Below are 14,457 nucleotides of genomic sequence, written 5' to 3' on the forward strand. Positions count from 1 at the left end.
TGAGCTGGACTCCTCCCTCCCCGTCTCCCGAGTGCAGCCGGTCCCAGCCTGCCTTGCAGTCTCCACACCCCTGGGGTGCAATGGTGGTGTCTGACCTGAGTGCCCCCCAGACCTACAGAAGAAGTGACTAGAACGGGAGAGAGGAGGCAACAGGATGGTACTCCACCACGTGCTCCAGGCTGCAGTGCCCAGAGGCCCCAGGCTGATGCTGGCAAGTCAGCTCTGTGGGGGCCCTGGGCACCACTGCCTGGCAGGTCACAGGTGCCTATGCTCTGGAGGGCATGACGGCCACCCCCGACCTGTGAGTGCCCGGTTCCCCATCCATGTGTCTGGGAGCTGGGGCAGGGGTGAAGCTGACAGCCCATGCAGACATGGCACAATCACCCAGATGCCCCACAAATCCCACCTTGCTTCCCCTTTCCCACCAGCTATGAAAGCCACCCTGGGAACACTGCAGGCTCCTCTTCAGGGAGGCACATACCACAGGAAGGGATTCTGTAAGCAGCTTCCAGTCCCAGGATCCAGGAAGAAGGCAGGCTTCAGACCCTGCCCAGCCTCAGAATCTAGCTTCTGGGAGGTGCAGCCAGAGATAACAGTAGCATATAGGTGGACGGGTGTGGTTGAAGGAACACCCTCAATCTAAACCCAGGACTGCTCCTGGGAGGCCACATCGAATCTGCTATGAAAGTCTCAGCTATAAAGCAGGAAGTTCGGGGGACGGCAAAGCGAATGGCAGCGGTCCCCCAGCTCCCGGCAGCAGAGCCCAGCCTCAGAAGCTGAGACCAGCCTCCTGGATTCCAGCAAGGGCACAGCTGCTGCAAGGCTGCCAGGCAGGCTGGGGAGAACGACAAGACCCAGGAGGCTTCTGCTCCCTTTCTCAATAAGAAAGCCCTCACACTCACAGCCACTTTGCGACAGTCCACCTGGACCACGTGCGGGGCTCTTGGGACTATAGCAGGCCATGGGCCTGCCAAGTAGGGGGTCTGAGCCCACGGCTCAGACAGATGGGAGCCCCTCAGACTTTACAAAGCCTGTCCCTTCCCAGGAGCAGCGGCCCCGCCAGTTACCCCAGACCCACTTCACCTCCCGAGCTGGCCCAGCCTAGGAGAGATCAGCCTTCTGCTTCCAAGCACACTCTCTGCCATTTACAGGATGTCACAAATAAATGCCCAGAACCTTGGCTCCTGTTTCTAAGAAAGGTTCAGGTGCACTGGCTTAGAACAACAAGCTATTGTTTGCCTGATGTTCCATTCCCCACCGGGAACCGCCCCCCTACCCCTGCCCACACACACACACAAGCCCCTCAGGAAGGGGTTGAAGAATACCAAGTACTTCTTGGGTTTATATCAAATCAAAGGGGGAGAGAAAACGGGGGTCAGATTTACCTCCCTGCCCACACTGCCCTTGTGTGGTTGTCTCCAGTGGCCCCATGTGTGAACTGGCTCTGAGGGGCCCTCCCAGAAAAACTCCATGGTGATGCCATGGCGCCCACGCGCAATTATCGCCTCCTTGAGTTAGCCGGAATCGAGACTATACTTTCCGAGGCTTTAAATACAAGTCCTTAATGGGACCTTATTAACCACTTAGCTAATAAGCACTTTGTGCTGCTGAGCTTTTGTGCAATCCTGACTTAAGGAGCAATTACAGAAGCATGCCGAGGGCTAGAAGGTAGCTGGCAGGCATCACCAGACCCATCCGTGCGCTCATGGGCCTGCTCAGTTGCCCGGCCAGGACAGGGCACTGTCAGGTCACCTGGCCATGTGATCTAGGTTGAAGACAAGACCTGGTCTTTCAGAATGGGCCTGAAAGACTCCCTTCTCCGAGTTGCAGTCACAGCCCCAGCCCATTGCCACTGGGCTTTCCTAAGAATAACGAAAGCACCCTTAAGGAGAGCAGCACTGGGTCTCCCACACGCCCTTTCCAACCTGAGTCACCATTGGCCAACCAAGAGGTGGACTGGACTTCCTGGAGAGGTCACAAGGAGACCCGGTGATGGAGAACTCATCTCAAGAGGTGAGGGGGGACCCCCCTGAAGCCCACCCCAAAGACCAGTGTGGAGGCAGACATTGCCCTGAGGATTACAGGTTCTGTTTTGTTTCTTGTCAACAGGATGCCTTATTGGCTCCAGCAGAGTGAGGACATGACCAGCCAGACAAATGCTAGCTCACTGCTCCTCAAACTACCAGTGGTAAATGACCAGGTTTTGCTTAAAAAAAAAAAAAAAAAAAATCTCTAGTCTCTTATGACCTAGTATTTCTGGACATAATAAATGTGAGTTACTGGAAATAGGACCACACAGTTGGATGTGTGGCAATATCAGATTGCTCTGTAAGTGTCTAATGCTCACTCTCATTCGCCGTGCTCATTGGGTCACAGACCAGTACCTGCCCATGGACCACACTTTGAGCAGCATTGCTCTAGCCAACCAAGCTCCCAGGATCCTAAGACAGAGATCAATTTGTAGAGAAACTGCCAGAAAACTCATTCTGGTACTGACCTCAGAGTGAGAGCCAGGGTTTCTCAGCAAGGAGATTCATGTACTAAAAGGTAGGCCATAGGTTCCTGCAGAGGGCTGGTCAAGAGCAGAATTTATAATTTGGGAGAGTTTGTGCAAACAAAGAGATTTGGCCAAAAATGATCACATCCCAGTCACTAGTTTTTAAAGAATTGGCTATTCTGGAGGGCCATGGGGCTGCTTTTGCAAACCTTTATGTATCTTTCAATATTCTTATAATTTTGAAGAAGGTTTCTTACTACCCTCTTCCCCCTTTTGAATTCTAATTATTTTTCAGTTAATTAGAACAAGCTGGAATGGCTGGGCATTTCTGGACGCCATTATTTCACATTACATTAGATTAATCTCACATACACCATTTCCCTTCTGTGAGTCTCAGCTTCCTCATCTATAAAATGGGGACACCACGGCCACCCTTGCAGGGCTACAAAAAAGGGTCACCATAGAATCCAGGCCACACCTCACATGGTGTGGGGCCCCCAAGAAGCACTCTGCAGGGAGTTAATGAGTCCAAAATACCGCCATTGGCATGGCTTTACATTTCCATGTTCTAGAACTTCTTTTTTCCTTTCTTAGATGGTCTTCACTCTGGGAAACTCTAGGTCACTTGGGTTCCCTCCTCTGCACGAGTAAGAATGGTATGGCCTACCCAGAATGAGCACACTGGCTTTTCTTCAATGAGTCAACCCAGATTCAAACATGGTGGCATAACTGTCATCCCCAGCATCATCCCCAGAGGCTGCAGAAGATGGCTGGACCCCCACAAGGAGGCACGTCTGAGGCAATCCTGGCACTCTGAGCTCAGAACGTGACCGTCAGTCCGCAGCTGCATGTTGGAGCCTTTCTCACCAGCTCCCTTCTGGTCTGCACTCCCTGATGTATGCCTGTGTCTTACTCATTTCTACGCTCCTGGCACAGGGCATTTGCTCTGAATGAAGAAGGAAGCAGTTTCCTGGACCCCTCTGTGTCCAAACAATGCTAACTTCCCCCCTCGGGCCTGGAACTCAGCCAAGAATACCAGGTGTCCAGGCTGTGCTTCACCATGGAGCTGGGCCACCTGAGGCCACCTGGCCTGCTGTGAGCATCATGAAGCCCACACGGCTCAGGCAGGGTAAGGCAGAGGTTCTAGGACCTCAGAGTTGAGGACTCACAGGAAGGGGAGGTTTCGACAGGCAGGGCCAGAGGAGGTCTCCTGCGCCCACTGGGGCCAACATTCCCCTCTGAGGAGTCCCTGCAGGACAAACATCACAGGACAGGCTATGCGCCTGGGTGCCCAGTGGTATGCTCAGGGCAAGAGCAAGAGAGGGCAAGAACTGAAACCACCTTGTTTGAGGCGGTCCGGAAATGACATGCTCAGAGTTGAGACTCAGGCAGGCCTTTGGGGCTATGACCTCCCTGTGGGCACCCACGTCTGCACCTGCATCCCCTGGCGCCAGGCACTGTGCTGTGATCATATGTGTGTGGCCCTCAGAGCCTTGCGAGGTGGGTCTCATAATCCCCCTTCGCAGATGGAGCAGCTGAGGTTCAGAGAGGCTCTAACTCACCTGAGGCCGCACTGTTCTTAAGTGGCTGGGATGGAAATGGAAACCTGAAGGTGACTTCTTTGCCTTTAGAAAGAGAGGAATCAACATGCATTTCAGGTAAGTGAGATTTCTTCTGGAATTCTCCTCTGCTGGGGAAAGAGCACGTTTACTGGACAGTTTAGGCATTCTACCTTTGCCAGCTCACTGCATCATTCCTCGCACTATCAGGGCTAGCTGCTGTCACCTCCGGTCTATAATTGGGGGACTGAGGTGCTGAGAAGTCCACCAACTCCTCCAAGGTCGGTGCTCTGACTCTAAGCCCATGTTCTTCTCCCTACAGCACCCTGCTTCCCTGAAACACACCAGCACTCTGCAAATTAAAATTCCCCAAGCTGGAATGCACACAGGACACCTCCAAAGGCAGTCCTATCCCAGGAACAAAGAGAAGAACAAGGAGGTTGGGGGCAGCCTTGAGATCTATCCTTGTATCAAATGAAAGACATAGTGCCCAGCCAAGACTCCCCTAGCTTTGCTCCAATGTGCAAATCTCTCCAGTAAACCCTGCAAATCCAGTTTTAAAACAAACACCCCCAGGTAGAGAAAGCTCCTTTTGTAATGCACATTGTTCTTCTGACCCAGGAAGACTTAAACCACAGCTCCCTCTTGCTCCTTGGCACAAATACTCAGCCACCATCTTGTTCCTGCAAGAGCTTGCCAGGCTTGGCAAATGGCTAGCAGCCGTGCCAGCTGCCAAATTGGCAATGGCCTCCCCGACTGAAAAAAGGAGTTAACTGATGGGTGATAGGGGATCAGTAACACTACAGAAGGGCTGCTTTGATGGGATGGATGAGTCGAATGAGTGCTGGAGACATACAAGTGGACATGATCCCTAGTTGGGTCTTTGAAAGACAAGACTCTGGTAAGGATCTAGATCCTAAATGAGAGGACCTCAATACGCCCTGTGACCATTCAGGCCAAACTCTCAGCAGTATCACTGAATCTTAAAGCAAATGTCTAGCTGAGAGGGCCATTTGAAGGCACAGCCCTGGCCACATCTCTCAGGACTGGTGACCCAAGTCCACACCCCTGTAACCCGTGGTCCTCATCTGGATTTGGCTAGGTCTGTTCCCACATGGAGGGGATTATCTCTGGATCCTCAGAATTGGAGTGTGGGGCTCTAGGGCAGGAATAGAGACATGCTGCCTGCCTCAAGGTTGCAAAGGACTAAACATCAGTTTCCAAGTGCATTTTCCTTGCCCGGGCTTCCCTGAATGGAGGCGAGCTTGGGCCCCTGGGCAATGAGAGCAGCCCATCATTGGCTGGGCAGAAGCACTGCAGCCTCAGGCTCTCTTCAGACGAGAGGCTCCCAGAGCTCCTTTAGGACTGAATAAAGTTTGTCACCAGGTTGTCACAGACTTTAGGTGGCAGCCAATTCTCTCTTTGGAGGAGGCTGTCACCCTGCCAGATTCCGCATGCACAAAACCCAGTGTTGAATGGGTGGTGGGGTGGGGTCCAGGAGAGGGTGGGAAATTGGTGGTGGGGGATGGGGAGACTGCAGGGCCACTGGCAATGTCCTCTCGGAGACTGCTTGTCCCTGGAAACTCACCGCTCAGTCCTGTCTACAACGGCTTCACACTGAGATCTGGAGGGTGCTGGGAATGTTGAGTCCAGACTAGGTCCTTTTTACAAACAGAGAGACTAAGGCACAAAGAGGGTCAGTGACTTGCCCACTGTCCCAGGGTGGCCCTAAGAGCTCTCCACTCATTCCCGGCCCTACTGGGAGAGGCGCATCAGCCTGTAATTCATCGGCCCAATTACACCATCACCTGATGGCCAAGGCTGGCTAGGGAGATGGGATAAGAAAAACAGGGGGTGACTGTTCTACCACAACCTGGTAGAATAAAGAGTAAAGCTATGGGAGGAGCAGAGGGCCTGGGATTGGTCAGCCCAAAGCCCACCCCATTTGCAGCTCTCGATGCACCTGGGTGTGGAGCTCTACGTGGCTATAGCCTCCACGCTGGTGCGTCTGACAAGGCCTCCCATTCATGCCTGGCCGCTGTGGTACGGAGAACACTGGGCCGGGGGGCAGGAGGCCTGGGGACTGGTCTCCTCCTTGCACCTTTGTGTTCCTATCTGTGGCTCTACTCCTGCTCAGTTCTCTTTCCCAGGAACAACAGCCCCCACCACAACTGCATTTAACATTGCTACCCTTCCCCAGCATGCTAGCTCCCTGCTATAATTTTTCCATAAGAAGTACTACCTTGTCTTTTGATGTATTATATAATTTACCTATATATTACATTATTGTTGATTGTTCATTTCTACCCACTAGAATACAAGCCTCATCAGGGGAGAAATGTAACTCCAGATGACTGATGCACATCCCAAGAGCCCAAAGTGCCTGACACTGAGCCGTCTGTGGTCTAATAAATGTTTGTTGAATGGCTGAATGTTCACTTGCTGGCTTGCTCCATGAGTGATGTTGGTTAAAACCTGCTCGAGGAGCCCAATGGAGGAGAAGCCGAGGGCCTCAGTGGAGCATGATGATGATGGAGCAATGCCTCCTGACAGAAAGTGTCTCTGTCAGACCCTGGTGGCCCGCACGTGCCTGGGCAGATTGCCTCTTGCCAGCACCTAGAGCTCGAACGCCTACTGGAAACCAAGTCAGGGACCTTGGGAAGTGTGGGAGCTTTCCTTGCCCCAGCTCTGCCCTCAAGCCAGGCCACCCTGAGCATGAAAGAAAGGCAGAGGCTAGAGGGGATGCGGACCAGGGCCAGCCAGGGGCTGGGTGGGAGAGAAGCACGGTGTGGGCCCAGCTGGCCAGCCAGGAGCACCAGCCGCTGCCTGTCTGTGCCCAGGCACCCTCGCCCCTTCTCGTCCCATCAAGGGCGCCATAACAGAAAGCACCCCCCACGGGAGGCTCCTCTCCCGAGCTGGGCAAAAGGGCTGCTCCGGAGCTTTGGTGAGGATGACAACAAAAATGCCAGTCCCCAGCCAGACAGATGCTATCACATGAGCCAGGGATCACTCTCTTACTGATGAGAAAATACAGAAGCCCAGACAGGTCAGGAGGCATGAGGCCAAATGGCTGACCAGTGGCTGACCTGGAACAAGATGCCGGGCATCCTGGCCATGGCTGTCTTCAGTGGAGCTGCAGATCAGAGGTGTCTGTGCTTCTCTGGGCCACCTCCTGCTGCCCTTCTGGGGATGCTTCATACCCTTACTGGGGATGGTGGAGGGGGTGGGGCTGATAGTATTCCTCGCTCCTTTCTTAGGGACCCTACCTGCACCATTCTCCCCACAGCAGTGGGGGTCCCAACTACAAATCAAGAGGCAGCTCCTAATTTTCCACTAAGGCAACAGCAGATTGCTGGTTTGTGCTTCAGCCTAACAGCATGGAAGCAAATGAGCAGTAACTGTGATGGGGGACATCTAGCTTTCTGCGCCAAGGTAAGCCTGGGGAAGCGAGACAGACCAGGTGTGTTTGGAGGAGCACGGTTTACGAGGAAGAGACCAAAACCCATTTCCCGAGCAACAGCTGAAGAAGTGGGCTTCACATCCATTTTCAGGCTCATCCAGTCCAGGGGCCAAGCTTCCTGGAGACCACCCCTCTCCCACCGTAGCCTGCTAGTGTTCTCAGCATACTTGGTAACAGGAGGACAATGGAAACCATGAAAGGTGCTCCAGAACCCCAATTTAAAAATTATTCAAGGGTTGCATCTCATGATCTACTTAAAGTTAGCTTCCCATCTCCTCCTCTCCTCTGAGCCAACCTCTGCACTGCTACCTGAGTCATCCTTCTAGAACACAGAGCCGTGGCTTCAGCAGCTCTAAAAGAGCAGAATGAAACTCCTTAACATGAAGAGCGGGCTGACTTCCACCCTCACTCTCCACACTCCCATAAATACTTTTATTCCCAAAGCAAGCTGCACCAGAATCTTCTTTCCGTTCACACAAACCTTGTCTGCCTTCCTTTGCACACACTAGACCTTTCTAGAACCATTGCCCTTCCCCTTCCATGGAACCCTTGACACTTGGTTCCCATATTGCCTCCTGTGTGAATCCTTTTCAGGTTTCTCCCCTCTGGGTTCCTATAAACTTGCCCTTTATGTCCCTCAGAATTAAGGGGCAGTACTGAAAAGTGGTAGGTTCGCCATGTGAGACTGCCATTTGGTTAGGTCAAAAACAGCCAAAGACTGGCAATCTCCTCCATTTCGAGGCTAATGTGCTGTTTGTCCTCAAAACTGGAGTGAGAGAGCTGTGCCACCATCCTCCTTGTGTCAGCATCTGGCACATGGTGGCGTACGGTGGGTGCCCAATTAATGCTTGCTGGATGAGCAGCATGGTTGGACACGTTTTTGTGTCTCCTGGTCCGCCTGGTTGCTTGCTCCAACACAGAAACAACCGAATCCAGGACTGCTGGAAAGGCTCTTACACGTTTTCATCGCAGCCAAAGCAAGCTCCAGATGCTTGTCCGCGCAGGTCAAGCAGAGCATGAGAACATCTCAGAACGTGCAGGGAGTGGGGCAGCTAATTGTTCAGGACGACTACCTTTCTGGCAGGAGAAACAGAGTCAGCAGTCGATGGAGAGGAAGCAGCAGCGGGATCGGGAGACGGAAGGCAGGAGGGAGAAGCCGGAGGGTGAGCGATAGACAGGCCTTTAGAAAGTAGTTTATTCTGCACAGAACAGAAACAGAGCAAACGGTGATGGTCCCTGGCAAGTGCACAGCGAGGCTCACCTCCACCGTGTAGCCCCATGCCTACGCGTTCAGGGAGGGGAAAAGAAATCCAGGGCTGTGTCTCAGGACAGAAGAGAAGCCTCTGTCTTGGGAGCCCAGCAGGACCGTCTGGCTCCCGGATACACTGCATTCTGCCACAGCCATCCCAGCTCCCTCATCACAGCGAAGTAGCTGGGGCAGACCCGCCCTGTTGCCGCGTACGTCTGCCGCAGATACCAGAGCTAACTTCTGATGCTCTCGCTCTGGAGCTTGGTGTGAAGTAGAAGCTGCAAACTGAGGGAAGGAGAACCCCCAGCCACTGGGGGGCAGACGGCCATGACAGGCGCCTCTACAGCCCCCTGGGACCCAGAAATGAACTCGCTGCAAAACTTCCTCCCCATGACAATGCCTCAGCCCAAATAGCATAGGACACAGGTCTGGAGGAGACCGAGTGAAAGCAGCAGAGCGGTTATGTTCTAGAGCCCAGGCTGTCTGCAAGCAAGGGTGCCCCTTGCACACACACACGGACTGTGGCACCTCATTATCAACGCTTCCCTCTCCTTGCCATGCACCCCCTCTTCGTTTCAGCCAGTTTCTAGGTCAGTCCCTGCCGTTCTGAGGCGAAGCCACTCTGTTTGGCTGATGCTGCCGTTTGGAAAAGCAGAGCATGGGTTAGAGCCTATGGCTGGCTCGTCATTCAGGATTTCCCCGGCCAGGGCCACGGGGAGATTCCTCCATTGTGCCTCAAAACACCATGCTTTCACTTTAAGACACTGGGATGTGATGCCTGCAAGTGACCAGCTTTCCTTCTTTGTGTTGCCTCTTAGGGAGCTCAGCGCCTACTCAGGCCTGTCTAGGCTCTAACAGCATACATTTCTGCTCGTCACATTTTCCTTGGACCTCAGCCTATATTACTACCTTGGTCTTCCCTTTGTCATAACTGATCTAGTATTTTTGCATCTGCTCATTTGAGTCTTTTTTAGATGCCAGCCCAAATCCGTTAGTGGCTTGGAAAGTCAACAGCCCCTCCTGCCAGAAAAGGAGGAGGGAGGAAGAAATGAAGCTCTGGAGATGGATTCGTGGCCACTTTGCTAGATGTGCAACATCTGGGTTCCTGGCGGCTCTGAAAGCCCCGTGTTTACCTGCGGAAAATCCCCGTGTCCAAACATGGAGGCAAGGTGAGCCGCCTTCTCCTTAATGTTCTTTTTGTGAAATTCCCTGTTGGCCAAGTTCTCAGCCCTCTTCTGCTGGTAGGGCGAGAGAGGAGAAAGAGAGAAAGTGACAGTGACAGAGCCGATGGTGGTTGCCTCCAGGAGAGTGGCAGGATGGGACAGGAGACAGGAACCCACCCGGGGCAGAGGAGGGAAGGAGGGAAGGAAGGCACCCCAAACACAGGCAGAGGCAGGGCCATGAGCGGGCTTTCACCTGCAGAATCTTGTCCTCCACTTGCTGCAGCCGCCGCAGCACCCCGGAAAGGGCCAGAGCTCCCTGGCAGGCGGGAGGCAGGCCAGCAGGGGCTTCGGGCCTGCCCAGCTGCAGGTCAGACTTGGCTCTGGCTCTCCAGGGCCTGCTCGGGCACCCGTCACCAGCAGACACTTGCTTTAGCTCTCGGAGCACGTGCCCCGTCACAACCACCGAGGGGAACTGGGAGAGAAGGAAAGTCAAGCTTCCTTCCCGACTGTGGCCCATTCATACACCCCCTGCTGTGAGCCCTTCCCACAAGGACCAGGGACCAAGGGCACAGCAGGGGCCACTGCGAGTCAGACTCCCCCCGCTAACCTCAGGTCCTGACTTTCCGCCACCTGCCATCCTCATTAGCAATACACGGTCTCGGGCCTCACCGGCCCACCGGGTCAAAACCTGCACAAGCCCGGTCTCGGTCCTAGCTGCATAGGGAAGTCACCTAGGGCATTTAGAAAAAGTCACCCGAGTTTGGGCCCAACCCCCGACAGTCTGGTTTAACTGGTCTGGGGGTGGGTACCAGATGGTGGTATTTTTTAAAAAGCTCTCTAGGTGATTCTTCTATGCACACAGGCCTAACATCACCACAATATATCCTCACTGACTTCGCTCAACCTCCACCACGGGAGCAACACCAACCTCCTACTGCTGGCTAGACGTTTCTGAACAGCGTGCTCAAGAATAGTGATTCTGTTCAAATTCCAAACCCAGAGATGCTCGCTGGACAAAGCCTCGGGCCATGGCTGCCTCCCCGGCCCTGGGCGGGTCCTCGTCTGCTTGGGTGCCAGGGGACGGCTTCACCGCACCCCGGCCTTACCCCTTCCGTGATGTGCAGCCAACTGGCCACCTGAGCTCATGTCACCATCCTGCCACTTGTCCATCTATTTAGAAATCTCCTATCCAAGTGGCCTGCAAATAAAGCTAAGTGTCCCGGAGTGTCCCCCAAATGCCCCATGTGGCGCAGCCTGTTTTACCCCAAGCAAATAAAACATCAAGAGCATAGCAGTTGGGCAGATGATGCTCTGGACTGGCACATATTTCAAGAGGCTGCAGACCTGGTTATTCTTACCTATAAGGATGGTCACCTCAAGTTGTGTCTGCCTTCCCAGAGAAGTTACAGTCAGCCCTACCTGGGGCGCACAGAGAGCCACTGACCCCACCCCTCTGGATCAAAGTCCCCTCTGACTTCACCAAGACAGGGTCCACTGGAAGGAGCCCTACCTGCCTTTTCAGAGGAGGTGACGGGTTGGGTGTGGGCTCCTCCAGCCTAGGGCAGCGAGAGTTAACAGGTGGGTCAGAGGAAGTACGCAGGACAGGCTTACCTATCCCTGAGACACGGCATTCCTGGGAGGAGGAAGGTGAGTCCGAAAGAGCAGCCACAGGAAACATGAAGGAAAAGGTGAGTCAGACACTTGGAGGGAAGAGAGGAAGAGAGGCAGGCAGAGAGAGTTTGCAAGTGCAGAGACAGCACTGGGCTGAGCTCCCACAAGCCAGGCCCAGAGGGGAAACTTGAACCCTGGTTCTCTGTCCATGTGAACACAAAGTCCTGGAGTCCCCTTCTCCTGGACAACGTGTAAATCCCAGCGAGGCCTTGCTTTTGGCTCAGACCTGGGGCACTGGGCCTGCACCACGAGAGCCTATGCCAAGCCCAGGTGGCCAGGCCTGGAGTCCTCCTGGAAATGGCAAAGTCTCCTGCACACAAGATGACAGGATGCTACATTCCTTCTGATGGAAGAGAACCCTCAACTGACACTTGGGGACTTCTAGGGGCCCAGCCTCCAGAAGGGGCAATTGAGAAAAAAATCACAAGTCTCAGAAACTCTTCTTACAAAACTTGGCTTCCTGGGGAAGGCCAGTTTGTCTGGGAGGGGCAGGTCCACCATCAAGACCAGGTAGACATTTATGATTGCCTATAATGCTAATTAACCAAGAGTCTGCCCTCCTCCTGAGAGGAGCCTAATTCTGTTATATGACAGGTGTTCTCCAAAAAAGAACCAAACCCCTTGTCCCAAGCTTTTGTAATTTGATGGTGGCATCCCAAAGGAATTCAGGGGAGCAAAATGAACCCCGCAGCACAGACCGTGGAATCAAGTCTGAAAGCAATCAGGTTGGTGTGAAGCCTGCCCCACGGCACTCTGCCTCCTTCAGCCTCCCAGACACCCTGGTTGGACACCACAGCCTTGCCGGCCTGACCCAAGGGAATGCGGAGGAGGGGACGTCACAGAACACTTGGGGGGTTGGTTCCCATGGAGCTGAGGGCAGTGACTTAGTTTTCCCTGGAGTGCACAGGTTTTCTCACTCTGGACTTAGACTCCCAGGCAGCCAGGGTCTCTAAAACTCCGTTACGCTGTACCATCTCAAAGATCGCTACAAATCAAGTCATGGTTACAAGGCAAAACCAAATTCTGGATTTCTTCTCCAGGGCAGAACAGGCATCAGCAAACTATGGTCCTCGGGCCGAAGCTGGCCTGCTGCCTGTTTTGGTAATTTAAGTTTTGTTGGCACACAGCTCCGTAATTTGCTTAGGTCCTGCCTATGGTTGCTTTCACGCTTCAACAGCAGAGATGAGCAGTTGCAGAGAGGCGAGAGGCTCCCGAAGCCTCAAATCTTTGCTATGGCCTAAATGTGCTACCTGGTCCTTCCTGGAAAGTCTGCTGACTCCTGATCTAGAAGGAGCCCCCGTCTCCCCTGAGCCAGGTCTGGCTGGCATACCTGAAATCCACCATTAGCCTGCACATTTCTGCTGGCTTCTCAGCAGGTGCTGGTCACCAGGAAGGCAGGTCCAGTGAGCATCTGATGGGACTTACCTGCCTCAGGAGCGAGGAGTTCCGAGAGCTCTCCTCGAACTTGGCCAGCAGCTGACTTGCCATGGACTTGACCTTGTTCTGGCCTCCCCCTTCTCTCCCGCTGCTGCCCTCTGGACTGCAGCGCAGGCTGCGGCTGGGATAGGCTGAAGGCTGCAAAGGCCAAACGAGCACATCGGTTACTGGATCCCAGAACCCAGATATCAGGAAGGGGCCCGGAGACTCGGGACACCGGACCAGTTTTCTGAAGGAGGACGCCAGGGTTTGAGGATGGGCGGCAGGAGCAGCAGGTGATGCCCATTGAGACGATGCTCACATCTTCCCAAAGGACGGGCACACCCCACTTGGGAGCCAGACAGGGTTTGAAAACGGCTTCTTTCACCTCCCAGCCCAGTGACCTTGGCAATTTACTTCATTTCTCTGAAGTTTCCTTATCTATAAAATGGGAGCCTAGCCCACTTCACCAGGTTGTTGCAGAAGTCAAATATAATAATGAAGTGATCAGCAAAATGGTTTTCCAAATACGCCATGTGGCTGTGAGAGGTGAAGAGTAGGGGGGATGAAGGAAGCAAGAGGGGTGTCAGTCAGGCAAGGCACAGGCTTTGGGCTTCTTTCTCCTCTCTCCTCTGCACCCCACTCCCAGCTTCAACCAGCCCTGCTCTGTGGTCGCTATCTTTAAAAAAAAAAACAACTTTTAATCTGGAAAGAATTTTAGACTTACAGAAAAGTTACATAGAGCGTTCCTGCATACCCTTCACCCAGATGTACCCAATGTTAGCATCTAGAATAACTGTGGTACTGTTACCAAAACTAAGCAATGAACACCGGCACGATTCTACCAAGCTAGAGACTTGATTCGGACTACCCCAGCTTCCCACCGATGTCCTTTGGGTTCCAGGACACGAGCCCAGGTCCCACATGGCATTTAGCCATGTCTCCTCCATCTCCCTCCTCTGTAAGACTTTCTCCATCTTTCTTTGCCTTTCATGACCTTGACAATTTTGAAGGACACTGATCAGCTATTTTGTAGAGAGTCCCTCAACTGGGTCGGTCTGATGTTTTCTCATGGCCAGACTAGGGTTATGGGTTTTGGAGAAGATGCCTCAAAGTTCAGAAGTGCTTGGGTCCATGATATCAACGTGACTGTTGACTGGTGAGGGGCTGGTTGTGGTCACTTGACTGTGCTGTTTTATAAAATGGAGTTCCACGTGAGCCTTCTTTAGCTCATCTGCGAAAAAATAAAACTTGGAAAGTTAACAGCATTCACTGGTTTGATGTCTGCTCTCCTTACCAAAGGACCTGCTCCCATAGGCCTCAGCAGCAAATGCCACCATTATATCAGGTGGGCAGTGTGCTTTCCCAAGGAGGCACCGCATCTCCCACACAGGAACAGATGTTCTCAAGACAACGAAGATATGTTCACTTAGAAAAGTCAC

The 14,457-nt window shown here is 53.3% G+C and overlaps 1 protein-coding gene across 15 annotated transcripts in view; it reads right to left on the reverse strand.

Annotated features, from left to right (window-relative positions):
* Positions 1-14,457, reverse strand: part of MICAL2 (microtubule associated monooxygenase, calponin and LIM domain containing 2) — a 213,540-nt gene that overhangs the window by 85,901 nt on the left and 113,182 nt on the right. For 4 of the 15 annotated variants that reach the window (XM_081798588.1, XM_081798586.1, XM_081798592.1 and 1 more), the window contains exons 15-16: positions 13,025-13,174; positions 4,060-4,122 (exon numbers count right to left, since the gene is read on the reverse strand). In XM_081798588.1, the coding sequence (XP_081654714.1) occupies positions 4,060-4,122; positions 13,025-13,174 (213 nt within the window). Of the gene's footprint in view, positions 1-4,059; positions 4,123-8,589; positions 8,716-9,898; positions 10,004-10,181; positions 10,401-11,438; positions 11,562-13,024; positions 13,175-14,457 lie in introns of all 15 variants that reach the window. The other 11 variants (XM_081798589.1, XM_081798587.1, XM_081798593.1 and 8 more) reach the window with 7 other exon arrangements.

This window comes from Leptonychotes weddellii, chromosome 11 (assembly GCF_054177405.1).
Source record: "Leptonychotes weddellii isolate Sample4059 chromosome 11, ASM5417740v2, whole genome shotgun sequence".
In the NCBI taxonomy this organism is placed as follows: Eukaryota; Metazoa; Chordata; class Mammalia; order Carnivora; family Phocidae; genus Leptonychotes; species Leptonychotes weddellii.